General features: G+C 60.9%; 1 protein-coding gene across 5 annotated transcripts; it reads left to right on the forward strand.

Annotated features, from left to right (window-relative positions):
* The first annotated feature begins 1,646 nt into the window (after nt 1-1,646).
* On the forward strand, nt 1,647-24,634 carry PSEN2 (presenilin 2). 5 transcript variants are annotated; one of them, XM_023247308.2, is made up of 12 exons: nt 1,659-1,754; nt 7,531-7,613; nt 12,724-12,884; nt 14,521-14,735; nt 15,416-15,608; nt 16,426-16,493; nt 17,386-17,606; nt 18,247-18,345; nt 20,661-20,744; nt 21,110-21,211; nt 21,916-22,034; nt 23,385-24,634. In XM_023247308.2, exons 3-12 carry the CDS (start codon nt 12,744-12,746, stop codon nt 23,538-23,540), a joined length of 1,398 nt encoding a protein of 465 aa, XP_023103076.1. In that variant the 5' UTR covers nt 1,659-1,754; nt 7,531-7,613; nt 12,724-12,743; the 3' UTR covers nt 23,541-24,634. The 5 variants fall into 5 exon arrangements, with proteins under 5 accessions (XP_023103077.1, XP_023103076.1, XP_019677021.1 ...); XM_019821462.3 differs by having other exon boundaries at nt 15,467-15,608; XM_023247309.2 differs by lacking the exon at nt 7,531-7,613 and having other exon boundaries at nt 1,647-1,754.
* The last annotated feature ends 2,165 nt before the right edge of the window (nt 24,635-26,799 follow it).

Raw genomic sequence — 26,799 nt, forward strand, 5'->3', positions numbered from 1 at the left:
TCCAGAAATTCAACTCCTAGGTATGTACCCAAAATGACTGAAAAAGGTACTCAACTATATGTACACACGTTTACAGTAGCACGACTGACCATAACCAAAAGGAGGAAACAGCCCAGATGTCCATTACCGAATGGATGGATAAACAAATACTGGCACATACACACACTAGAATATTGTTTAGCCGTAAAAAGGAATGAAGGCAAATAGATACCACAACGTGGATGAATCTTGAAAACGTTATGCTAACGAAAGAGGCCAGACCCAAAAGGTCACATACCGTATGATTCAATTTTTTGAAATGTCAAAATAAATAAATCCATAGATAAATCCACGGAGATAAAAGTAGCTTGGTGCTTGCCAGAGACTGGGGGAGGGGGGGATCAGAAGAAACTAAATAACAAGCGGGAGGTTTTGGGAGTGATGGAAAGATTTTGGAACTAGGAGGTGGCTGGGATTTCACAACACTGTGAATGTACTAAATGCCATTGTACACTTTAAACTTATTTATTTTTATTTTATTATTATTATTTTTCTATTTGAGGGAGTGCATAAGCAGGGGAGAGGGGCAGAGAGAGAGAGAATCTCATGCTGAACATGGAGGGGTACTTGGGATTGGATCCCACCACCATGAAATCATGACCTGAGCCAGATCAAGAGTCAGAGGCTTAACCAACTGAGCCACCCAGGCGCCCCCCCCCCAATTGTACACTTTAAAAAGGTTAATGTAATGCTATGCAAATTTTACCCTAACTTACAAAAATGAGGGGTGCCTGGGTGGCTCAGTGGGTTGAGTGGCAGGACTCTTGATTTTGGTTCAAGTCATGATGCCATGGTTGTGGGATGGAGCCATTGTGGGGTTCTCTCCCTCCCTCTCTGTTCCTCCCCCCTCGAGGTAAATAAATAAACATTAAAAAAAAGGAAGCCACTCAGAAATGTCACAGTATGGACAATCTCAGCTCACCCTGTGGACCCCCAAATCCAGAATTCTTAGGCCAATTCTCGGGTCATCGGTAGCCGTATCATCCCCCAACAATTTTGTCTGGAGCTCCTGGTGGCTCTGAGGCTCTAGAAAACAGAGCAGGAAAATTCTCAGGATATTGGCTCACCCCAGGCCACTAGTGCTCCCTTATTGTGAGTAATGCCGGGGCGGGGGTTGGGAGGGCGGAAGGGGGAGATGCGGGGACCTAACACCACAAGGAAAGATACCCCTCGAGCAAATGAGCTAAGGTCCCCGCAGAGCTGCCAGACCCCTGTGAGATCACAGGTCTTCCCGTCATTCCTAAGGTCAGCGCCCTGTCCTATGCCAGGTTATACCTCGGCATCCCCACGGAGCCACCCCGGCAGGCCGGCCCCCGGCGCGCCCCGAGAACCCCACCTCCGCCTCCAGCGCGCCAGGCTCCAGGGTGTTGGGGGGGAAGAGGGCGGGCCCGGGGGCGGGGCGAGCCAGGGCCCCGGCCGGAGCCGGGGGCGGAGCCGGAGCCGGGGAGGAAACGGGGGCGGGCCTGGGGGGCGAGCAGAGGCCCGGGCCGGAGCCGGGGGCGGAGCCAGAGTCCGGGGTGGAGGCGGGGCCGGGGCCGGGCCGGGGGCGGGGCCGAGGCCGGCGCTGGGGGCGGCCCGGAGCCGGGGAGGAACCGGGGGCGGAGCCAGGGGGACTGGGAGCGGGCTGGGGGCGGAGTCTGCGCCGGCGCCAGGGCCCGGGCCGACGGGCGCTCGGCCAGCCGCGTAAACAGCGCCGGAGCGCCGCGGCCGAGCAGGTGAGCGGGCGGGGCTGGGGCGCGCGGGCCGGGCCGGGTCTCGCGCCGAGCGGACGGCCCGGGTGCAGCCTCCACCCGCAGACCGGGCGCTGACTCCCGCACGCTCCTCGCCGCGGCGGGTCGCGGCCGCCCCTGCCCCGGCTGAGCTGCTCGCGGTCCGTGCGCGCGCCGGGTCCGGCCTCTGCGGCCGGCGCGGGAGCGCAGAGGGGAGCGCGCAGGGGAGCGGCGGCGGGGCCCGGCCGGGACCTCGGGGGTGGGCGGAGCGCGGGGAGAGGCCCCCAGGCCTCGGCCTGCGCCGGGCTGCGTGCGCCTCCCCGCCGCCCGGGCCGCTGGGGGTGGGCGCGGCGCGGGGTGCCGAAGGGTCTGGCATTTAAAGGAGCAGCGCACGTGGGTCTGGGAGGCGCGGGCCCGGTGTTGTCCCCGCGCTCGGACCGCCTTGGCGCCCGGTCCGGTGGGCCTGCGGCACCGGGCCCCGAGCTCTGCGTCACGGGGCAGGGGGAGGCGAGGGTCTTCCCGCCCGGGGGAGGAACCGACCGCAGGTGGGGCCTGGAACCGCGATCGTGGTCCTCGGTGCTGGGGTGCTTGGCTGTTTTTATCAGGCTCTTACAGCCCTGGGGAGACTCCCAGAATCAAGCTTTTGAAGCTGAAGGAGCCTGACACAGAGGCTAGTCCCCGCCCCCGATTTTATCGATGAAAAAACTCAGCCCACACAGCTAACGTGACTGCCCAAGGCCACCCAGGTAGGATAGCGCAGAGCCAGGCTTAGAACCCGTTGTCTGGCGTCTCGCTCTGCTGTCCAGCCCCGGCACCGGGCCTCAGCCCTTTGACAGCTGGATGAAGGGCTCCTGTGTATTGAATTAATGGGTGTCCCCTTTCTAAGGTGTGAACCGTTGGTCGGTGGGCCGACAGCACCCCCATTTACGCATGGAGATAGCACCCCATCCGCAGCAATTGCAGAGCCAGCCTGGCTCAGAATCCGCAGCCTGGGCTTCCCAGCCTGTCCCCCCTCCGGACAGACCCGGGCTTCTGGTACCCACGCCCTTGATGTCCGTTCTGTAGACGCCTGAGCCTCCAGTGCTGGCCGCCAGGACCTTCAGCAGTAATTAAAGGCTCTGGATAAGCTCCTTCAGGTGTGGGAGGCTCAGGTTTCCCCCCGTGTGAAGGTGGCCTGGTGGGAGCGGGGAGGTGTGTCAACAGCTGTGTGTCCTGGGCCCCGCTGGTGAAGCGGCAGGGGGGTGGGTCCTGGCGCCAGCTCAGAGCTGGCGGGCTGGCTGTCCAGGTTCATTCCTCAGGTGGGTGAGGGCACCTTTAGGTCAGGGGCTGGACCGGGGTGGGGCTTTGGTGGAGCGTTTTTGCAGAGTGGGATAGACGTTGTTTCAGGTTTCCAGGGAAAATTCTGGAGGCTTGGTGTGGAAGTAGGTGTGCACTAAGTCAGTAGTCTCACTCGCTTCATGCACGGGAGACGGACGCCCGGATCCTATCTGTTTGAGAAGGATCGGGATAAGAAAGAGCCCGGCCGCAGGCTGCCACTCACAGGAGGCCTGGTGCCGGTCACCATGCCTGTCACCCCTTCCCTCAGCTCCCCGATGGCTGTTCACAGCCCCACTGCACACCCGGTGGGGGGGGGGGTCTGCCAAATGAGAGACTCCCCCTACCTTGGCCTCTGAGTTACCCATGATGATCGTGACATAACATGTCTTACTTTGTGGGTTTGTCATATATGAGAAAAAGCCCTTTGGGGACAGTGGCTACCACAGACCTCTTTACACCTCCGGTCACACTGAGGTCGATATTACTTTTACCCTCTAGAGAACGGGAAACAGGTTCAGGGAGTTAAGCCACCTGGGATTTGAGCACCGGGATTTGAACCCAGCTGGCTGGGTCTTTAACTCTCGAGTTTTTGCACAGGAGGTTCCCACATGCGCCCCCTGCCCCCGTATTCCTGCACTATTGCCCAGGATATTTGTTTTTTCTATTTTTATTACTATTATTTTTTAATGTTTATTTTATTTTTGAGGAAGAGTGAGCAGGGAGGGGGCAGAGAGAGAGAGAGACCCAGAACGGAAGCAGGCGCCAGGCTCCAAGCTGTCAGCACAGAGCCCGATGCGGGGCTCAAACTCACGAGCCCCGAAATCATGACCTGAGCCGAGGTTGGACACTTAACCGACTGAGCCACCCAGGCGCCCGTTTCTTTTTTTATTTTCAAAAATCTATTGTATTAGAGAAGAGAGAGAGTGGGGGGAGGGGCGGAGGGAGAGGGAGAGACAGAATCCCAAGCAGGCTCTGAGCTGTCAGCGTGGAGCCTGATGCAGGGCTTGAACCCGTGACCCGTGAGATCATGACCTGAGCCAAAACCAAGAGTGAGACGCTCAACTGACTGAGCCGCCCGGGCGCCCCAACTGCCCAGGACGTTTTTTTGTGCTCTCTATTAGTAACTACCTGACAGAGCAAAAGAAAAAAAATAATGTGTTTAAAGAGACCAAAGCAGTGTGCATGGGGTGGGGTGGGGGTGTCACATGCGTGTTTCTACGGAAGACATCGTTGGCTCGTTCTCAGCTGTTGCTCTGACTTTTGGACACTGTTTAGTTGGCGACTGGCAGGACAACCCGTGTTTCTGCAAGTATTTCCACCTGTTCCCCGACTCCGGTGGCTGGGGGAGGGTGGAGGGAAGGAATGTCAGGGCTCCGAGGCTGGCACAGGCTGTCTCTGGCCAGGGCCTGGAAAGTTCTCCTCACCTTGAGCTGGTCCGATCGGGCATGGGCTTCAGGGTAATCAGCGTCGGCCTCCAGGCCTGGGGATGGCGAGGCTGCCGTGGTAAAGTCTGGGGAAAGAGAAAGTTCCAGTCACTCTTCGGGAAAGACCAGACATCAGGGAGGAGATTTTTGTCCAGCGTCTTCAGTGCCTGGGACGCCAGGAGGCTGGCTCGTCTTTGCCAAAAATGGGGTCTTCTGGAGCACGGGAAGAAAGTTGGAAAGGGCACTCACCTTTCTGCTGTACCTTGACCAGAAAAGTCTTGACTTGGTAGAGATGAAAGGAACACGCGTTTGCTCTAGAAAATTCAGGAAATATTTTTTAAAGAGTCGCCCATCAGCTCTCAGCCCAGAGATCACCGCTGTCAGATGCCTTTCCTCACAGCACTCAACGCACGCCCATGTGTTCGTTTATTAAAGCATCAGAGGCAGGAAGCTGGAGTTGAAGGTTTGTATTCTGTTTTTCCTGTTAACGTCAGGTCTCCAGAATTTTCGCCTCAGGAGTATTCTTGGTAAATCAGGTTTGAGGCACACAGAGCACGTGAGTGTCGCTGGTTAATTCACTGGTGCTGCAGGGCGCTTTCTCACTTTCCCTTTTTTGAAATGTGTGCTCATTTATTTTTGAGAGAGAGAGAGAGGGGAGAGACAGAATCGGAAGCAGGCTCCAGGCTCCGGCTGTCAGCGCAGAGCCCGACGCGGGGCTCGAACCCACGAACCGTGAGATCATGACCTGAGCTGAGATCAAGAGTCGGATGCTTAGCCAACCAAGCCAGCCAGGAGCCCCTCTCGCTTTCCCTTTTGAATTGACCCCTGGAAGCAGTGTTCTGGCTCCTGCCCCCCAGGCCACGCCCACATGGGTGTCCCCACCCCCGGCCCCCCTCCCCGCCCTCCTCCACCATGCGGAGCCCCAGTAGCAGAAGAGGCCTCCGGGCTGGCGTCGTGGGGTTGGGGGCAGGAGAGGGACTGAGTGAGTCAGTGACCAGGAGGCATTTGTGACCTCTCGCCGGTGTTTCGGAGAAGCTGGGTGGTAAAGACACACACCTGCCCGTGGCAAAGGCACGTACCTTTTAAGTATGGGGGTGCCCCCAGAGAGCCCACGCGGGGTGCTGTGCTGGCCGCCTGTGTGACCGCAGCTCTCGGCCACGCCCCGAGTGTGCAGGCCTCCGAGTACTTCGGGTCGGCCGGCCCGAGACCCGAATTGCCGCTGTGGCTCTGGTCATGGCACTTCAGCCGAGCCTTTTGTCCCTCTGGGTTTCAGTTTCCTGAGTACAAAATAGGGCACTGACCGGATGGCCTTTAAGGTCCTTGCCAGCTCTGGCATCGGTCCCGTGGACATGCCCTGTCCTTTGACAAGTTGCTCATGTTGTCAGAGTGCCCGGGGCTGGGGCTAGGTGGAAACGGTGTCTCCCTGGGGCCTGGGTGAAGGGTGACCTTGGCGACGACCCTTGTGCCTGGTGGTTTAGCACATCCCTAGCTTTCCGCGGGGCGGCGGGCGTCAGCAGCTTCCCTGTCCCCTCTCGCTCTGTGCCCCTCCTTTTCGTCTTCATTGTAACGGCTATTGGCCGAACACCTGCTCTGTGCCAGTCGCCTCACACATTATCTCTACTTTTCCACGTCACTCTCCCGAGGTGTGCCTGTTCTGTTTGTTCCAGAAGAGGGGACGGCCGTGTGACGTTAAGTTGTCTGAGGCTGCGCGGCCCGGGAGTGTGCGGTTCACATCCCACAGCTGGGTGATCGGATTGCTGCTGCTTGTTTAAAACATCACCTTTTTTTCCTGGGTCTTACTCAAAGGTGGCATGTTAGGGCCAGACCTCTACCCCTTTCCCCAAACTGCCCCCTTCCCAGGCTGCTTCACGACACAAGAGAAAGCTTCATGGGGCCTAGACAGTTCTGGGCAGAAAAGGGCAGGCAGCGGTCAATAACAGAGCCTGGGTCGAGGTTCAGGAGGCCCCGTCAGGGTCCCCTGCGGCCTCTGATCTGGGTCCCTACGGGACGCCGGCCGAGGCCGCCTCCCGGTGTTGGGAGAACCTTCCGGCAAATGACGTGCATCACGGTAAGGGCTGGGGTGGATGGACAGATGGATGACGGTCAGCCAGGGCCAAATACCTGGTCAGTTGCCCAGGGCCAGCGGGGACAGGCAGGCAGGGAAGGTGTGGGGGCTTCTAAGGGAATTTCCTCTCCCTGGTAAACCCTGCCCTGGTATAGGGCGAGAGCCTCCGGGCAGTCGTGGGAGTGCTGGGAGGCAGCCTCGTGACCACAGAAAGTGGTCCGTTTAGACCCGCGCCACCCTCTCTGAAGGAGAGGGCTCCTCGGCCGGTTAGGCCTCCTGCAGAAGGACGGCAGGTACCAGGACCCTGACCTGTCTCCGCAGCCCCATCAGTGGTAAACGCGGTCGGCCCCCATCTGCTTGGGGAGCAGTGCTTTCCTCCTTTCTTTCTCCAGCGAGGCACTGGTGTTTACGATGGCGTTTTACAGTCTTCTTTCCTTCTGAGCTCCCCTGGCCTCCCGTTTTAAGGTCAGAGCCTTCGCATGTCTCTGCGATGGAAAGAAGGTCGAGGAAGCTGGGTCACCGGGTTTCCTGGTTTCCTCGATAATCGCAGGAGCTGCTGACACAGGCACGTTGGGGGAAGTCTCTGGGTCAGACTCCCCTGGTTTGGCTAATTCAGCTTTTCGATCCCGTTCAGCTATTAATGGGCGGAAGCGGTGGCTTCGGTGGCTCCTCCGGGGCGTGTGGGTTTTGTATCCTCCGGCGGCTCCGTCCCTGGGAAGGGCTGCCCCCCCCTCGCCTCCCGTCCGCCCTCTGCGCCTTCCTCGGCCCCCTCCTCTGGCACGGAGGGCTGGTTGCTATGTGGCTGGTAGGACTCTGCCACCAGCCGGAGAGCCGATCGGCCCCACCCCCGCCTGCTGGAGTCAGCCTCCCAGGCCGGTTGTTTTTGACGTCACCGGTGCTCTGATGTGCACAAATACCGAGTATAAAGGTTGTTGAACCGCGTACATTTGGGTGGTGATGGTGATTTTCCCTCCAGGGATTTCAGAGTTGCATCAGGCTTCAGTTCCGACTGAGAAACCGGAGGAGTGTCTCCCTGCTGCTGTGTTCTCCAGGAGCCAGGTAAAAAGGGGGGCTCCGAGAAGGAGGACAGTGACCCCGGGGTCCACCTGCCCCCCGCCCCATGCCCCAGTCCAGCGAGGGGACGCAGGAGAGCGCAGACGGGAAGGAAGTCCGTCTTGCTGTTGCTCTTTGGTATTTCCCACTGAAAAATTAAGGGCTTAAATAAAACCACAGACGATCCGTGTGTGTAAGAAAGAGGTGTGGGAGATGCAGGAAAACGCGGAGCGACCCACGGTCTCCGCATCCAGAGGTAACCGCGTTTGGTGTCTCGTGCTGTAATCTGGCCAGTCCTTCAAATACGTTCGCTTTCTGAGAAAATTCAGACGGTTGTGTATGAAGTTTCGTGTCTGTTACCTGGGGTTTCCTGTCGCGTTGCTTCCCGTTGTGAACTGTTCTCTGGAGTGACGTTTTAAGCGGTCGTGGGATAAACCTCACCAGATGGACGTGTCACAGGACAGCGTTTCTGGCAGTGTTTTTATGGAGAGAAACATCCACAGCAAACAGGCCTTTATGGAAACCTTTTATTATTTTCTGAGGACAAATTCTGAGAGGTGGCATTTCAGGACCAAAAGGTAGGGATGTTTTTTTAAAGCTTTCGATTTCTACTGCCTTCAGAAGGGCCGGTCCCGTTGGCGGTGCTGGAGGTGTTTTGAGGCCACTTTTTCCCCGCGCTTGTCCCCGGTGGGCAAACGCTGGGGCACTTTCTCCGCTGGGAACTGCCTTCTCCCCCTGCCGCTTTCCTGGTCCCGCGAGTGGCTGTCGCTCTGCTTCCCCAGCCGCCCTCTGGTCAGACGGTTTTCAGGAGAAGGCATTGTTCCTTCTTTCACTCCCGACTGAGCCGCGCCAGGGGACAGGGACAGAGAGGTGGACTGGATCCCTGCGCTGGGGGCCCGGGGGCAGCTGGGCTTGGGTTCCAGGGCCCGGCAGCCCCAGGGAAGGTCTGACTGCAGCCTACGGTCGCCCAGCGACCGTCTCAAAGTGCAGACCCCCGGACCTTTGCTCGGAACGGAGCTGGGGATCCGCACCTCCAGTAAGTGGTCTAGCACGGTGTTCAGAGTGCAGACCCTGAGTGCTGGGTTCAGGGTGACTTTGAACCTCTCACGTCTTAGACCCTGTTTCCTCAACTGTGAAATGGGGACGAACAGCAGCGCCCGGCTCCCCGGTCGTTGTGCTCAGTGTCCCCCCCACCCCTGCCCCAGGTGGCCTGGGCCACTTTGAGAAGCAGCACCTTCCCGAGTCCTGGGTCCTCTGTCAGGTGTTGAGGGCTCTGAGAGGCACCTCACCTGTGACCCCCGGCCACCAGGCCCAGAAGGTTGTGATTAGATAGATCCCCCTGCTCTGACAGCCGAGGGAGCCCCTCAGGGCCTGCGCTCCTGGGGGTCTTGGGCCCGGCTTCAGGGAAGGCTTGGGAGGAATTTAAAGAGCCGGGTAAGGGAGGAATCTGCCCAGGGAGCATTTGCTTTTCAGTGAGGGTGCCACACCTGAATTAGCTCTGACAGCCTGTGAGCGCCCCCTGCCCGACAGCAGGACAACGCTGGGACAGAAATGCTCTCTGGGGAATGTCTTGCCAGCTGCTGCCCACTGGCTGAAGAAATGGAAATTGGAAGGATCTTTTCTTTTTTTTAATGCTTTTTTTTTTTTAATTTTTTTTTTCAACGTTTATTTTTTTGGGGACAGAGAGAGACAGAGCATGAACGGGGGAGGGGCAGAGAGAGAGGGAGACACAGAATCGGAAACAGGCTCCAGGCTCCGAGCCGTCAGCCCAGAGCCCGACGCGGGGCTCGAACTCACGGACCGCGAGATCGTGACCTGGCTGAAGTCGGACGCTTAACCGACTGCGCCACCCAGGCGCCCCTTAATGCTTATTTTGAGATAGCACAGGACAGGGGCAGAGAGAGAGAAAGAGGATCCTAAGCAGGTTACACACTGTCAGCGCAGAGCCCGATGCGGGGTTCAAACCCATGAACTGTGAGATCACGACCTGAGCTGAAATCTAGAGTCAGACGCTTAACCGACTGAGCCCCCAGGCACCCCAGGACTTGGTCCCCGCCTCTCTGTCCTCACCCTCCCCAAGCAACTCCCCTTCTCCTTTGAAGAAGCGTCTCTGTTCTCTGTACATTTCCCCTCCTCCCGCCCCCACGATGCTGCGGCTGCTGTGGTTCTCAAGGCTGAGATTGCCCCCTGCCTTCTGTGATGCTCTGCATGCGGGGACCCTAGGTCTGTCCCTCCAGCCCCTGCTCAGAGCAGTCACAGGCACCCCGGGGGGCCTGGGAGGAAGAGGAGGGAGACTGTATTGCTAACTCACATCCCTAGAAGTGACTGCCGGGAAATGCCGCGTCGTGCCCATCCCACCCGCGGCCCTGCTCCGGACGGGGTGTCATGATCTAGCCTGGGAAGATGCCACCAGCTCTCGTCTCGAGTGCCCCTCCCTGCGTGAGACTGAACTCATGGCTGCTGCCATGGGTGATGACAGCTGTCGGGTCCAAGCTGCTGTTTGTTCAGGATTTGGACACCGAGACTCGCAGGGGGAGGACTTTGAGGTGCCCCCTCCCCCCCAGACCTGTACCAGATGGTGTCTTTCGTCACCACACACGAAGGAACGAAGCCTGAAACTTCCCAGGCCCTGCAGCGTGCTGGGGCTGCTGAGCCGTGTCCCTCCCCCAGACGGGGCTGGTGCCCGGGTCTAGTCCCCCTCCTGTGACCCTGAGCTGAGGCTGGTGTCGGGGAGGGGGGGCTTGCAGCGAAGCAGGAGGAGCCCCCCACCTCCTGAGGGTGCTGCTGGGACACTGCTTTCGTAAAGCTCACTGTGGACACCTGCTTCTGCCCAGAAGCCTTGGCTGGCCCATCCCTGCTGGCCTCAGCCCTTGCCCCTCCCTGGGAGGGGGGCAACCTCTCCCGATCTCGATCTCGATCTTGATCTTGACTGCAGAAGCTCGCCCCTCCCTGTTCTGGCGCTTCTATTCCTCTGCTGCTAGAGCTTTTGTTTTTCTTTATTATGGAAGAATAATGGAAGGGCGGTGTAATATCAGCCCCGGGTGTATACTGTGGCGATTTGACAATTCCGTACGTTTCTCAGTGTGCCTCCCGTCCACTGTCCCTTACTCCCCTTCACCTGTTCGCCCCTCCCCCCAGCAACTCCCCTGTCGGGCTCCGGGTTTAAGGCCAGTTTCTTTGTATGTTCGATTGTTCTGTCTCTTAAAGTCTGCCTGTGAGTGAAGTCATGTGGTCTTTGTCTGTCTGCCCTGGGTCAGGGGAGCTGGCTCATCGTGAAGCCTTGGGAGGCTGGCCCGGGAGGGGTGTGGGCTCTGCCTTGTGCCCGCAGGTGGGGGACGGAGGTGGGGTCCCTTCAGGAGTCACCCGGGCCACAGGCCCCCCGTCGCCGGCTTCAAATAGGGCAGAGCTGGCTGACGGTAGAAGGCACCTGCTTTGTTTGGAAATCACACATTCTGGGGGCAACCGCACGGTCGCGTGCACTCTCAGCGTTCCCACGGCCTCTGGGGGCGTCAGTGGGAGAGCAGGCCTGCCCAGGGGGAGGCAGGGACAGCCTGGTCCACCAGGGGTTGTCTGACGCTCTTCTAGGGCCTTCTGTCGCGCTGGCTTCCTGTCCTGCTGCTGTAAGGACACTCTGGCTGGGGACAGCACAGTGAGGTGGGGGCAGGCATCCCTGCTGTGTAGACTCTCCGCCTGGCCTTCCCTGAGGTCCTGCCCTCAGCTGTACTTCCTCTCTCTCAGACACACACACACACACACACACACACACACACACACACACGTACATATGCACATGCCCATCCCGCGTGGTCTTGCGGCTCCCCTGCACCCCAGACCCTCCCCCTTTTTTTAATATTTATTTTTGAGAGAGAGAGAGAGAAACACAGAGTGTGAACAGGGGAGGGGCAGAGAGAGAGGGAGACACAGAATCCGAAGCGGGCTCCAGGCTCTGAGCTGTCAGCACAGAGCCCGACGTGGGGCTCGAACCCACAGACCGCGAGATTGTGACCTGGGCCGAAGTCGGGCACTTAACCGACTGAGCCCCCCAGATGCCCCTCCCTGACCTTTTTCAACTGGTTCCTGGACCAGACTGTCTTTCCCTGAGACGGGCTTGTCCCCTGCCCGGGGCTCCCTGCCTGGCTGCCATCTTGGACTCTGTCCTGTGTTTCTCCCCCACATCCAGTGCTGACTGGCGTCCTCCCAGCCCTCTCGGGGTCCAGTCCCCTCACGGGCATCCACCCCGCTGCCCGTGAGTCAGCGTCTGTCCACCTCCCGCTGTTGTCTTCCGGGGGGCCGGACACCCCCTCACGTGGCACAGGAGGCCCTCACACCTCCACGGCCCTGACTGGCACGTTCCTTCTTCGCGCCGTCTGCCCTTCCTCCCACCTGGAACATTCTGTCTCCGTCTGGGCTGGTGGCTTCTTTAGAAGACGTTCCTGATCTCTGAGGCTGACTCCCTCCTTTGGGTTTCTGTACCTCTTGGTGAACACTTAGGTTATGTAACCGGTCACGTTGGATGATGGCTGGTCTTTTTTTTTTTTTTTTTTCCCAGTAATGTTTCTTAAAGCTTATTTATTTTGAGAGAGAGCGAGAGCACAAGCAGGGAAGGGCCGAGAGAGAGGAGGAGGGAGAATCCCAAGCAGGCTGCACACTGTCGGCTCAGGGCCCGAAACCAGGAAACTGAGATCATGACCTGAGCCGAAATCAAGGGTCGGACGGCTCCACTGGCCGAGCCCCGAGTTGGTTTGTTTGTTTTGTTTTTGGATGACGGTAGTGTTTCTTGTTCATCTTCACATCCACGGAGCCCAGCGGGCTTATGGTTGATGTCACAATGTCGGTGCTCAGTGGATGTTTGTTGATCGGACGAACGAGCGTGCGGTTTGGAGTGGCCTCGAGTTTTGTCGTGGGGTGTTTCACCCATGGCCTGGATCTCCTCGGGCCGTTCCCCCGAGGGTCTGTGCCAGCCACGCAGGCGGCCCCTGGGAAGCCACTGGACACACATGTCCTGGGCGGTTGTCAGGCAGGACCCGCGTCCGGGTCCTCAGGCCACACCCCCAGCCCTCTGCTGCCTTGGCCCTGCAGGAAGCTGGAGCGAGGCCCCCCGTGCTCCGTTTTGCAGGCGCTTCCCGAGGCAGGGCCATGCTCACGTTCATGGCCTCTGACAGCGAGGAGGAAGTGTGTGACGAGAGGGCGTCCCTGATGTCGGCCGAGAGCCCCCCGCCACGCTGCTGCCAGGAGGACAGGCAGGGCTTGGAGGATGGAGAGGGTGCCGACCAGTGGGTAGGTAATCGCCGGCGGCCACAGGTCTCAAACCCAGTCCCCGGGTTCCTGAACCTCGAGGCTGGAACCCACGCGCCCCGACGCGGGAGGGCGGGGACCGTGTAGGCGAGGATTGGTCACACGGTCACACGGTGGGCCCTGCTCGGTCTCGGGCCCACAGTCTGCCTCGGGCTGCATGGTTCTGTCCCCCCCCCGGTCCCAGCAGCGCAGGCTCCCCTTCCTTAGCACAGGCAGAGGGGGGCAGGAGGCACCGTGGAGGGTGGGGGCCGGGGTATCATAGAGTGGGGGCTTATCAACAACAGCAACGTCTTCCTCACTGTTCAGGGGGCTGGGAAGTGTGAGCTCAGGTGCTGGCAAATCCAGCAATGGGGGGAGGGGGTGCTGGGGAGCTCTGGGCGGGGCTTTATAAGGGCCCTCATTCCATGGGGATGAGGTCACCTGGTCACCTCCCAAAGGTCCTCCTCCAAGTGCTATCACATTGGGGTTTAGGGTCCAACGTGTGAATTTGTGGGGGGGGGGGCGGGGCACAGATGCTCTGATGTCGTCTGCAGCCCACGGGGCAGGAGATTATAACATCACGGGGGGGGGGGGGGCGTGTTCTGGGGGAGAGCCTCCCAACCTCACCACCTCCCTCCCCATCAGGGCAAAACGACATCTGAATTTGCCCGACACCCCTTCTCCGTTTTGCCCCTTACAGTGTTTCAAACGCAGGATTTCCCCTTCCAGCCAGCCTCAGACCCGCTGCCGAAGCCAAAGCTCCTTTTTACCCTCCTCTGAGCTCTGCCAGCTCAAGGCCACCGCGGGGCCACCCTTACGGCCCCTTCACCTTGTCTCCCGGGGCTTTCGTGCATTTTAGTTGTCTCCATGCCCGTTTGTCTAGGCTTTTCCGTTTCTTCTCAGCTGAGCGCCTGGCTTGGAATTCTCTCCGCAAAGAGCTGATACCGAAGCCATAGTCATTTTGAATTTTTGTTTCCCTGGGTTTTGTCTTTGGCGGTTAATCAACGAACAAGGCCGCAGATGACCCTGAATCCGCACGATTTCCAAATAGAAATTCTTGCAGGGGCTCGGGCCAGCGTCTGCGGGCATCCTGCCCGCCCGCGGGGGTGGGGGGTGGGTGGGGGGGGTGGCAGGAGTCCAGAGTAAGTTCCTCCTCTGCAAATTCCCAGTGTCTTACCATCAGAGAGAGTCCCCACGTGCACTGACGGTTCTAGACTGTGGTTTATCCACCGGGAACGTTTCATTTCTTCCTCCTCTGTCACCTGGCCGGCCTTCCGAGTCAGTATGGCCACTGGACAAGAACAGAGTGGCATCTGAGTCCCTGGACTGAGGGGGGGGTGGCGATGCTTAGACATGCTCCGGGTCCACTAGCCACGCGTCCTGGGCCTGCAGCCCGCCCTCTTCCGTGGCTGCTGTGGCCCCTTTCCCGCGTTTTTGGTGGTGAGTGCTGGCCCCGGGTCTTCCCTAGATGTCCTCGTAAACCTTTCAAAAGCGCAGCCCCACCCCTGCATCTAGCTGGTCCTTAACCTCCGCGAGGCAGCGTTAAAACTCCTGGCTTCCTGTCACAAGACGCCCGTGCGCTACGTCGGCAGGCCAGCGCTGGGGCATCCCGTGGCCCTCACCCTGCGGCTTTCCACAGAGAGGCCAGGATAGCGAGGACGACTTTGATGAGGACCCTGACCACTACGTCTGCGGGGGGGTCCCCGGGCAGCCGTCAGGCCTGGAGGAGGAGCTGACCCTGAAATACGGGGCGAAGCACGTGATCATGCTGTTCGTGCCGGTGACGCTGTGCATGATCGTGGTGGTGGCCACCATCAAGTCTGTGCGCTTCTACACGGAGAAGAACGGACAGCTGTAAGTCGGGGAACAGGGGGGGGTCGGGTTCACGGCACCTGCAGCCTCTCGAGGGAGGTTTCGATCATTGCAGTCAAAAGAGCACAGAGGGGCAGCAGCGAGAGGCCCGCCTCTGCTCGTCACCCGCTCCTCTGGGGGTCACCACTCCTCTGGGGGTCACCCGCTCCTCTGGGGTTGCCGACTGCCTCCTTCAAACCTTGTTACTGTTTTTAGTTCGGGAGCTTACCTTTCATTTTGGGTTGGTTTTTTCAAAGAGAGGAGCAGAGGGGGAAGGCCCCCCCCCCCCAGGGTGGTCGGGGGTGGCGGGCTGGGCCCCAGAGCAGGTGGGGCCCTCAGTGGGCAGCCCCGGGTGGACAGGGCCAGGGCGAGGGGCCGGCGGAGGGCCTCCCCAGTGCAGCTGCTGGCCTGTGTCAGGTGGGGTGGGGGAAGCGGCCAGCGAGCCCTGGGCTGGGGTGGGTGTTTGCGGGTGCCCTGGCCAACAGGAGTGGGGAGGGCTCGGGGCGGGGGAGCCTGGTGGGGGGGAGAGCACCTGGGGAAGGGGAGGAGCCCTGGGCGGTGGGGAGGAGGCATCTGGGGGAGGGGCCGCGGGGTGGGTCTGGGGGAGGGGGAGGCCTGGGGGGGCCCCTTCCTTGCCCCCTGGGTCTCGGGCACCAGGCTGAGGTTGGGTGGCTCGTGGGCAGGCCCTATGGAGCAGGCAGGGAGCAGAGTCTGCAGCCCGCCGTCTCCCTCAGCATCTACACACCATTCACCGAGGACACGCCCTCCGTGGGCCAGCGCCTCCTCAACTCCGTGCTCAACACCCTCATCATGATCAGTGTCATTGTGGCCATGACCATCTTCTTGGTCGTGCTCTACAAATACCGCTGCTACAAGGTGAGTGCCCGGCCTGCGGCCGCCCCGTCCTGCCCGCCGGCCCCGCACCGCTCGCGGAGCCGCCTGTGGCCGGCGGCGTGGCCCGCTGCAGAGCAGAAGCCGGTTTTCGCCCCGCCCCGCACCGCCTGCCCGCCGTCACCCTCCTTTGATCGGACTCAGAATCCCACCTGCCCGGGTCCCTCCCTGCAGTGTTGGGAGAAGCGAGGTGTTCTGTTTTAGGCTCCCTTCACCCCGCCCCTCGCCTCCCCGGCAGGTTTATTTGCCCTTCCCGTTTCCCCCTGGGCTGGGTGTGCAGGGGTCGTGCTGACGGGCGCGCCCTGTGGCTGCAGCCGGGGCCCAGGGGGTAGCGGACGAGCAGAGGCCCCGGTGGAGGCCACCCTGGCCCCATCGCACAGGCATTGTCCCAGTGAGTCTCCTGTCCCTTTGTCCTGCCGTTTTCTTCTCCGTAGCCCTTGTGACTACCTGTCAATACGTTTATATGTTTATCGGCTGACGGCCCTCGCCATGGTCGGGAACCCTGCTGGCTGCCTCCCCGGAGCCTAGGGCCACGCCTATAGGTGACGGTTGTCCAGCACGTCCTGTCTCTCAGTGAGGGAACAGGGGTCTGGCTGCTTGGACCTGAGGGATTTTTCACCCCGTCCACCTGCCGGGTGACCTTGAGAGAACTCCGTGAATTTCTTTGCCCCCTCAATCTGTCACACGGCCACCCGGTGCCTTCCAGCGTAGTCCCAGAGGGGCCTAACGAAGATTCGGAGGCTTGGGGGTCAGTCCCGAGAAGCTGGGGCCCGTGGTCATTCTGCCCGTTTCTGTTGTCTAGTTTATACACGGCTGGTTGATCATGTCCTCGCTGATGTTGCTTTTCCTCTTCACCTACATCTACCTCGGGTAAGTGCCCCCCGCGGGCAGCAGGCTCCTCGAGGACCGGGGCGGGGAGGGGTGCCCAGCGGGCTCCAGACTCTCGCTCGCCCGTGTCGCCGCTCCTACAGCCAGGCCTCCGACCCCTCCTCCCGCGGCCTCGACATGCGTCAGTGGCGCTCTCGGCAAGCCTCTCCATCCCTACCTGGTTCCTGATGGATGATTTAGATTTATTTGAGAGACAGAGAGAACGTGAGTGAGCAGGGGGCAGGGGCAGGGGCAGAGAGAGAGGGAGGGAGAGAGAGAATCTTAAGCAGGCTCCAAAAGGGGCTCAAGCCCACGACCTGGGATCAGGACCTGAGCTGAAGTCAAGAGTCGGACGCTCGGCCGACTGAACCATCCAGGCGCCCCCGGTTGCTGATTTAAAACAAATGAGCACGGAGGACGATTTCTGTGAACCCAAGAGGAATATAAATCCCTTAAAGTTTACATTCTCCACTTTGGGCCAGGCCTGGGTGCTTCCTCGTTTGTGGGAAAAGTGATGTGCTCTCTTGCCCTCGATTTGGGCTCTCAGCCTGACCCAGGGGCCCAAAGGGACTGGAGGGACAGGGGAAAACCCTCTGCCAAGGACCTTTTTCCTGGGCACGGGGTCCTCCAGGCTGTGCCGGCACACGTTTACGGGAGCCAGTCCAAGGATGAGACGTTGGTATACATTCCCCACCTCGTTCCGGAAAATACTTCAAGTGGGTGGTTGTGGGGCTCACAGAAACGGGGAAGGGGAGATTGGCGAGTGAAGCCAGAGGTTGGGAAAACCCGGGCTGGGACTTCATGGTTGCGGAGCCGGGAGTGTCAAACTGTGTCCGGTTGGGTGTGGTGTCTCCACCGAGTTCCCCGCCCCACGGGCTGGCCCTTGGTCGCGCAGGGAGGTGCTCAAGACCTACAACGTGGCCATGGACTACCCCACGCTGTTCCTGACGGTCTGGAACTTCGGGGCGGTGGGCATGGTGTGTATCCACTGGAAGGGCCCCCTGGTCCTGCAGCAGGCCTACCTCATCATGATCAGCGCCCTCATGGCCCTGGTGTTCATCAAGTACCTTCCGGAGTGGTCCGCGTGGGTCATCCTGGGTGCCATCTCTGTGTACGGTAGGCGGGCTCAGGCGGGCCTCGAGGCTGCGGGCGGGGGCTGCGTCCGGGTCGAGTCCCCCTCGCTGGTGCACGCGAGCGGCAGGTGCTGAAAGGTGCCCCCCTCCCCGAAGAAAGCTGGGTGGGTGGTCTCCCCTCTGAGAGGCTCGCCTTCGTGAGACGCGGGCGCTTGACGTGGCCACTGATAATCGCGCATCCGGTGAGCGCTCGCGACACCCTGGAAGCGGTTTGCTCCTACGTCCTCGGCCGTGGGATCGGCCACGGGACCCTGTAAATGCCGAGCACCCAAAGCGTTAGCTGCTGCGTGACAAGCGTCGGTGTGATTCTGTCCCCGGTGCCGTGACTTCTATCTGAGGGTGAGGAATCCGAGGCTCAGGGAAGTCGGACGGCAAGCCGGCCATCGGGGTCCCCGAGCCACACGGCGATTCCTCGTTTGCAGTCTGCCCATTGAGACCCCATTCTGGGCTTCAGCCAGCACAGACTCTCGGGGTTATGGCTGGAAACTAGGGGCTGGGAGCTGGCGCGCAGGACATGCTCCGAGCCTCGCCTGTGCCCCGGTGTTAGCGGGCCGGCTCCTCTCTGGGGCTGCTTGGGAATAAATGTCACTTGTAACACGTCCCGGCTGTCTTTGTTCTCCCAGATCTCGTGGCTGTGCTGTGCCCCAAAGGGCCACTGAGAATGCTGGTGGAAACGGCCCAGGAGAGAAACGAGCCCATATTCCCTGCCCTGATATACTCCTGTGAGTATTTATTATTGAGAGAGATAGAGAGAGAGAGAGAGCGACAGCGCGTGGGCAGGGGAGGGGCAGAGAGGGAGACACAGAATCCGAAGCAGGCTCCAGGCTCCAGCTGTCAGCACAGAGCCCGACGGGGGGCTCAAATTCACGAACCACAAGATCATGACCTGAGCCAAGGTCGGACACTTAACCGACTGCGCCCCCCAGGCACCCCCTGAGAGGGTACTTTGGAGAGGGGCTCTTGAGGGCGGGGGTCTGGGGTGCAGGGTGCACTTGCTTTTCACTGGGCTCCCTCGACAGCTCCGTGGCTGTTAAAGTCTCCGAAGGGAAGGGACACGGGAGTGCGCGCGTCTGGCCGCCGGGCAGGGATCTGGGTGTTTATATGGATTCAGCGGATGTGTGTCGGGTCCCTGCTTCGTGGTGCCCTGGCCTCGTGGGGAAGAAACACTTTACAGACTGGCTGCTGAGTGCCAGGGCGGGATCTCGAAGGCAGGACGGAGCTTGTGGTGGGAGCCAGGGCAGGTGGTCCCCAGCGTGAAAGCACGTTCTAGGCCCGCTCTTGGGAGGAGCAGAGACCATGTGTGAGAAGGCTGAGGCGGTGCCCTGACGTGCGTTCGCCGCCTCCGCGCTCTGGGGGCGCACGTTCCCGGAGGGGAGGCCGCAGCTAAGCAGGCGATAATACGTCAGGAGGTGAGCGCTCGGTGGAAAGATGACTCGGTGGGGGACCTGAGCACTTCAGGGTAGTGGGGGTGCTGTCTTGCAGAAGGTGGTCAAAGGAGCCTCTGTCATAAGGTGACATTTGACCAGAGACCTACCTCGGGAAAACCCGGGGACAGAACGCCAGGCGAAGGCCCGGGGTGCTGGGAGCGGAGCCCGCGGGGGCAGAAGGGGGCAGGGGCAGGTCCAGATGTGCTGAGCCCCGCAGGCCACGGTGGGGACATGGCTTTTCCTCCCAAGTGGGCCCCCGGAAGGTTTCAGACCCACCTGACGTTACATTTTAGTGGGATCGCGCCGGTGGCGGGAAGGGAGAACAGAAGGCATGGGGTCAGGGGCGGAAGTGGAGCCGGGCCTGGGACAGAATGACCCCCCCAGGAGAGAGGGCGGGAGCCGGCCCCAGGGCAGCCGGAGAGGCGGTGAGGCGCGGGTGGAGTCTGGAGATATCTTGGAGGCAGGTTTGCAGGGGCCGCGGTGTGGGTGGTGAGAGTGCTGTGGATCTGAACCTTGAAAGGGCCGGGGGCTGCCACGTCGGGGGAGGAGATGGCGCCCCCCACCCCGTGGAGAATGTTCCCAGTAAGGCATGCTCATGGCTAGGTAGGCCAGACGGGGACGGACTCGTGGGACTTGAGTTCACACAGGGAGAGTGAACCGGGCCAGAGAGGGAGAGAGCACACAGGCAGTCCTCCCCCCCCCCCCCAATCCAGTGATCCCGCCCTGGACTTACGCCACAGGGAGCAAGAGCAGGGTCTCGAGCAGAGCAGACGTCTGCGGGATAGCCGAGGGGTCCGGTGGGTGGAGGAGGCGTGGTGCGCACTTACGGATGTGGGCGGGGCAAGGTGTGCGCACACAGATGCGGGTGCATGAGGTGCGTGCACGTACAGATGCAGGTGCACGAGGTGTGCGCGCGCACAGATGCGGGCCAGCGGGGTGTGCGCGCATACAGATGTGGAGGACGGGTGAGGGGCGCCCTACCGCGGATTACTGTTCGGCCCCCTGAAAGGAAGGGGATTCTCACACCTGCCACGTGGATGATCCTCGAGGACTCTGCGCCCAGTGAATTCAGCCCGTCACAAAAAGGAAACTATTCTGTGACCACCCCCCCCCTCCCCCGCCGTGATGCATCTGGAGGAGCCAGATTCCTAGAACTAGAACAGGGAAATAGGGGGACACGGGGGTGCTCGAGGTACCGAGAGTGCCGGCAGAGGAACGGCTCGGGCCCGTGAACACCCTTCCCGCTAAGGAAGCGTCCAGTTAACGGAGGTGACGCGGGTACCGTGTGCGTGACGCCTGTTTTGCCACCATGAGACGGAAACACCGCTGGTTCCCCGGACTGTTCCCTGCTGACCTTGTCATCGGTTTCGTGAGGAGACACACACACACACACACACACACACACACACACACACACACACACGCCAAAAGACCAGGAAAGGCTATGTCCGGGCCCCTCCCCCAGCGGCCTCTTCACAAGGGGTGGAAGCCAGTACCGGCTGGAAGAGGGGGTCCCACGCGGGCCCCCTGGGGACGCTGCCTCCCCGGCCCGGGGGCAGCTGTAGTCGGCAGCACCTGAGGCACCCCCCACCCCTCATCTCCTTCCCCAGCCGCCATGGTGTGGACGGTGGGCATGGCCAAGCTGGACCCCTCCTCTCAGGGAGCCCTTCAGCTGCCCTACGACCCAGAGATGGGTGAGTGTCGCAGGCTGGCAGCCTCTCCTCGCCCGGGCCTGCTGCCCTGCACCCCACCTGGCCCGGCCTGTCCCCCCCCCCCCCCCCCCCCGGGTGAGGGGCAGGAGGGGAAAGTCCCCTCCTGGACGGAGCAGGTGGGACTTAGAGCCTGTGCCTCAGTCCGTTGGCCTCCTTCCCTTCCCTTGGGCGTGTGCCGGAAGGTTCCTCTCCGTTCAGGGCTGGGCTGGCCCGGCCAGTGGGGTGAGGGCAGGGGAGCCCCGGGCTCAGGCCGGTTCCCCACAGATCCCAGATCCCTCTGACCGGACTTTTGTCTCTCTCCCGTGCACCCGCCTCGCGCAATGACGGTCACGTTCTCGGACCCCCAGAGGAAGACTCCTATGACAGTTTTGGGGAGCCCTCGTACCCCGAAGTCTTTGAGCCCCCGCTGCCTGGTTACCCCGGGGACGACCTGGAGGAAGAGGAGGAAAGTGAGTCATCTGTGCCCGGGTGGTCCGCGTGGGCTCAGGGTGTGGGCGGGGGGTGGAGACAGGCTCCCCGGAGGCAGGGGAGGGTGGTGGGCAGAAGCCCCCTTTTACATCAGAGACGGCAGCGGCAGTGACAGCTGGAGGAGGGAGCCCCCGTGGCCGGGAGGAGGGAGAGAGAGGAGACGAGGCAGCAGGCGCGTTCGTCACACGGTTTTATCATCCGCGGTGAACGCTCACCCTGTTAACAAGCGCACCGGCCGATGTGCGAGCTCGAGTTCGCTGTCGGTGAGACGTCAGCTAATTAGCAGCCACACTCCTCTGTTTTTAAGGGGAAGGCTCGCCCGACGAGCTCTGGACATCGTACGCGTCCTCGAAGGTGGTGGGATTTCGTACAAAAACGTGTAACTTAAACTCAGCCCTAAATCCTATGGCCTCCCGCCGACCCCCCACGGCACGTTATATTTGCTCTTTTTTACTCAGCTGAGGGCCACTTCCCTGAATTGTCAGAAATGCCAGCTTTTTCACAGCCCAGACGGCAGGTCAGCCCGTCCGAGGGCCCCGTTTCCTGCCGGCTGCTGCTGTTCTGGGATAGCCAGGACTGGGGCCCCCCGGGGCCCCCGGATCCGGCGGAGGGGCTGGGCTGTGAGCTGACATCTGCCGTCTGGGGCTCCCGACACTGACCGGCTCGCTCTGTCTTCCCCGCACAGGGGGCGTGAAGCTCGGCCTGGGGGACTTCATCTTCTACAGCGTGCTGGTGGGCAAGGCGGCGGCCACGGGCAGCGGCGACTGGAACACGACGCTGGCGTGCTTTGTGGCCATCCTCATTGTGAGTGGCCCGGGGACTTCGTGGGGGGCCCTGGTCCCAGGGGGATTTTCAGGTGCCGAGTCCCTTGCAGGGGCGGAGTGATGACGCGGGGCCGGGCAGGGCTTACGGGAGGCTCCGAGCAGGGAAGGCCTGGCTGAGGGGCTCCCGCGTTACCGACCAGGCACGCGGTGGTGCCAGGGGCTTGGCCAGCCTCGTGCGGTCTCACGACGCCTGCGAGGTGGGGTGATGAGCTGAGGTTCTCGGAACCGGGAAGAAGTTGCGGGCCGTGCCCGTCGGCACAGAGCTGGGGAGGGACAGGCTGTGACTTGAGCTCTGGTCTCTGATGCCCTCCACGCCCCCCAGACACCATGGGGTGCTCTGAACCCCAGAAGCTTGCGGGTCCCTAGAGTCCCTTAACGTGGCCAGATACCCATACTGGGGGATAGATCCTGAGAGACCGCAGCTCTGAGCGGCAGAGGCTTTGAGTGGCACATACCCGAGCCCTGCCCTGGTGAAGGGGGGGTCGCGGGGCACAGCGAGGTGGAGGGGTTCTGTCTGTCCACAGTGTGTGTTCGGGGGGGTGGGGGGGTAGTGGACCCCCACGCTTCTCCACCTCGGGACTGTCTGACCCGAAGCCCCGCCCCTCCCTGGACCACAGCCCACGTGGGCAGGGGTGGGGCAGGATGGGCACCCACCTCCGAGGCCGTGGGTCACGTGGCTTCTTCGGTGCCCCTCTGGTGTCAGCTGCTGAGACCCTCGCTGGCGTTTCAGTGGAGCTTGTCCGGTTCTCTTTTTTTTTAGAATTTTTTTTTTTTAGTTTATCTTGAGAGAGAATGAGATCCGGGGAGGGGCGGAGAGAGAGAGGGAGAGAGAGAATCCCGAGCAGGCTGGCGTGCTGTCCGCGCACAGCCCGATGCAGGGCTCCGTCTCACCCACTGTGAAATCAGGACCTGAGCCGAAATCAAGAGTCAGGCACTTAACCCGACGGAGCCACCCAGGCGCCCCTCATCTGGTTCTTTATAAATAGACGTCCCCCAGGGGAGGCCTCTGTCACTGGTCACACGTGTCACCGCCGTAGCTGGAGTCTGGTAGAGCAGGGCCGCTCTGGGAGTCGGGCTCAGGCAGGGTGTGACACGGGGGTGAGCCCTTGAGAGGACCCGGGAAGAGGGGGGGTCGGGCTGTCGTCTGGCGGGCCCCACACCAGTGCTGAGCCCTGGGCGGGGGGCCCGACGTCGCTAACCGCCCCCACCTCCGCCCCGCGTCCGCACCGGCGGTCACCACCTCCCCTCCCCTCCCCTCCCCTCCCCTCCCCTCTCCTCCCCTCTCCTCCCCTCTCCTCCCCTCCCCTCCCCTCCCCTCCGTGTCCCACAGGGTCTGTGTCTGACCCTCCTGCTGCTGGCCGTGTTCAAGAAGGCGCTGCCCGCCCTCCCCATCTCCATCACCTTCGGCCTCATCTTTTACTTCTCTACGGACAACCTAGTGCGCCCTTTCATGGACACCTTGGCCTCGCATCAGCTCTACATCTGACGGCGGGCTGGGCGCCGTGGGCTGGCGGCCCTGGGCGTGTCCCCGCGTAGTGTCCCAGTCTAGTGCCATATGTCTCTGAGACTTTTCTTTCCTTGACGAGAAAGAAAGAGAAGGGAGTGTCGTGTTTACTTGGCGAAGAGGAAGAAGCAGCTTTTTGGCGCTAGTTGTTTGGTCGCCGGAGCACGGCTCACCGACCGAGGGACCGAGGACGGCCGTGTGGACGAGGACGGTGCGGCGAGGCCGCCTGGCCCAGCACCACAGCCCGGGGTGCCCCGCGGGCCAAGGCGAAGGAAGGGACCAGGAGTCCGTGCTGGGATGGCGCTGAGCACCTGCCCGCTGTGGCCGCAGAAGGAAGCCAGCGTGCCCTGCGTGGAATGTCCCCAGTGCTTCTGTCTGTGACGTCGTTGTTATTTTATTACCTTTAGAAGCCGGGTCCTGTTCCTGCTCCGGCAGTTACTGCTGTGAAGTGGCTTAATATCAAAATCAATAAATAAGTGAATCCTGTTGGAATGCTGGATTCGGTCGATTTCTAAGCACCGAGCCCTCCCACCCCACGCGTCTTGTGGCCGCTCGCGGGAGGACGTGTGCTCCCGGCTCAGAGGGAGGACGCACCCAGGAGAGGGGCTAACGGCCCCGTCTGCAGTCATCTCTCCAGGTGGCTTGCTCAGCTGGGGTGTGTGGGGCGAGGGGCGCCCGACGGCCCGCAGCTCGGACGTGTGCGGGGCTGCTGGCCCTGGGCAGACCCCCCTCTGGCCCCGCTGTCTTGTCACCAAGACCGGCAGTGCGGTGCCTGGATGAACCAGCGTGCCCTGGGGCCGCACTCGAGAGCCCCGCTGTCGTCCCTTCTGCGGCCACCTAGGGGTGCTGTGAGGGGAGAGTGGACTGGCCGGCGTCTCCCTTTCCCCTCCACATCATCCCGGGCCACAGAGAGAATCTCAGCGAAGCTTCCGGCCGGGCCCGAGCCCTGGGGCAGCCGAGCAAACACAGGCCTGTGGGTGCCGTCCTGACCGCGGCCCCGTGTCCTTGTTCCTGAAATGATGTAGGTGCCCTGCAGCTGTGTATTTGTCGCGAGAGAATAAAATCGTGTATTTCGACGTTTGACGTCGCTTGCTTTTCCCTGGGCTGTTTGTGGGAGAGCAGAAGGAACCGGGCAGCCCGGAGGCCAGACGCGGACTGGCCGCGGGTGGCATTTCCCCTGCTGGCGCTTGGAATCCGGACACCGTGACTGCCGGTGACTAACTCACAGTCAGAACCCAGGTGGTGGCATCACAGCCCGGAAAGCCGGAAGTCGGTGGGAGTCTCAGCAGATGAGGGCCAGTCCCTGGTGGTAAACGGGAGGAAGAGCTGGGATTAGCTCGTTCGGGTTGGGAATTGAACGAATAGCTCGGGGGTTGGGGGGGGGGGTGTCCACAGATGAGTCCTCATTTGTTAGGTGTGGACAGGTCGTTGCCCAAGGCCTGACCAGGGTGCTGGGGGCAGAGGCCACGTTTAGGCGGACAAGCAGAGGGTGGGGGCCCCTGCATCCAAGGGACCGACAGGGAGGAGAGCAGAACAGTGCCCGCGAGGACGTGCCAAGACAGAAAACAAGGGAATGTCACTAGACCAGGGTTGGGGGGGGGGGGCGGCAGGTGACCTGAAGGGAAACAAAGGTATCTAAAGAGACGTTGCTGGGGAAGCCGGAAGCTGGTCCTGACAGCTGAGAGCCTGGGGCCCTGACACAGGGGCGGGGACAAAATTGGTGGTTCAGACTTGCTGGGCGGGCACGTGCCTAGGTTCCCCATGTAACCAGCCTATCAGTCTTCATGTTTTTTCCCACATCTCCAGATTTTTAAAAATAAATCCTTAGGGGTGCCTGGGTGGCTTGGACGGTTAAGCGTCCGACTCTTGGTTTTGGCTCAGGTCACTGATCTCACGGTTCGTGGGTTTGAGCCCCGCGTCCGGGATTGCACACGGGAACCGGCCGTGGTTACAGCGTCTCCCAAGAGCAGAGCGAGAACGATACAACGTAGGGAGGTTGGGGCCTAGCGAGCCCACTCGTGTTCTGTTACCAGAGGCCGGTAACCTCTCTGGGCCTCTCTGGGCCTCAGTGTCTGACGTTCATAAAGCGAAGGACGTAGAACATGCTAGTGATTTGCCAGCTTGTGATCTGGAGCTGGGTGAAGGTGACCTGATGGCATTTTCACGGATTTTAGGAGGCCACGACAAGGCGGCTGGAACCATTAGCTACGACGGCAGTGAGCCCTGTAGACCAAAGTGGAGGAACCCCACACAAGTCTGGGAGGGGGGAAGGCGGGACCCCTGGCCCCTCGCCGGGGACTTCTGCTCACCGTCCCTGGCTCGGCCCTATTGACGGGGTCCTGTGTGTTGAGGGTAGTTTGGAGGGGCTGGTGCGGGCAGAGGGGGACTCCGTTGGGACCCCGGACAGAGATCCTTCTGGATGGACCTGATCTGCTCTGATTTCAGGAGCGAGTTAGTTTATTCGTGCCAGAGAACTTACCCGTACTGGGTGGGCTCCAGGCAGCGTGGAGATACAGAAGGAGGAGACCCAGGTCTCAAGGGGCTCAGAGTCCGGTTCACTGGAAGTATGTCCAGAAGCTTCCAGAAGCCCAGTGGCAAAGCCGACAGCAGTGTGGAGCTGGTCAGAGGCATCTGTGCGGGGCCCCCAGAGGCCACCCACAGGGAAAGGGAGCCTCTCTGACTCCAGACAGCCACCCTGCGTCCCTGTGTCTCCAGGTGTGAAGGAATCCATAAAACACTCAGGCTGCTGTGTCTACAAGCACCTGTGGGCCCTAGTGGAGGGTAACAAATCGGTTAAATCAGGAGGGGTCTCGTCTTAATTTAGGCTACTGGTGGCACACACCGTCAGGCGTGTGGATCTCACGACAAGAACGGAGCACCGCGGTCTGGTTTGGTCGGTTCGGCAGTTCGAGGAAATCATCATCGATAATTGTCTCATTCTTTGTTTTCCCCTCCGGTGCTCCCACCTGCACGGAGCCAAGTGCACAGAGGCGAGGCGGGAGAGAGAAGAGAATGGATCTGTGTCATTTTTTGAGGTCAGTGGAAATCATTCTTCGAAGCACCCCCCCCCCCCAGGCAGATTGGCTCCCGAATCCTGAATCAGTGGGCACCGTGTCTCTTCCCTGGGCGACAAGTGTGGGGTCGTCACGGCCAGTGGAGACCAGTAGGGTCTTGTTCCGTTGATCAAGTATTTTGGATCAATAAGCGATGTTGTACTTTTGCCTGGTTGGTCTAGACCTAA

Source organism: Felis catus, chromosome F1 (genome assembly GCF_018350175.1).
Source record: "Felis catus isolate Fca126 chromosome F1, F.catus_Fca126_mat1.0, whole genome shotgun sequence".
NCBI classification, from domain to species: Eukaryota; Metazoa; Chordata; class Mammalia; order Carnivora; family Felidae; genus Felis; species Felis catus.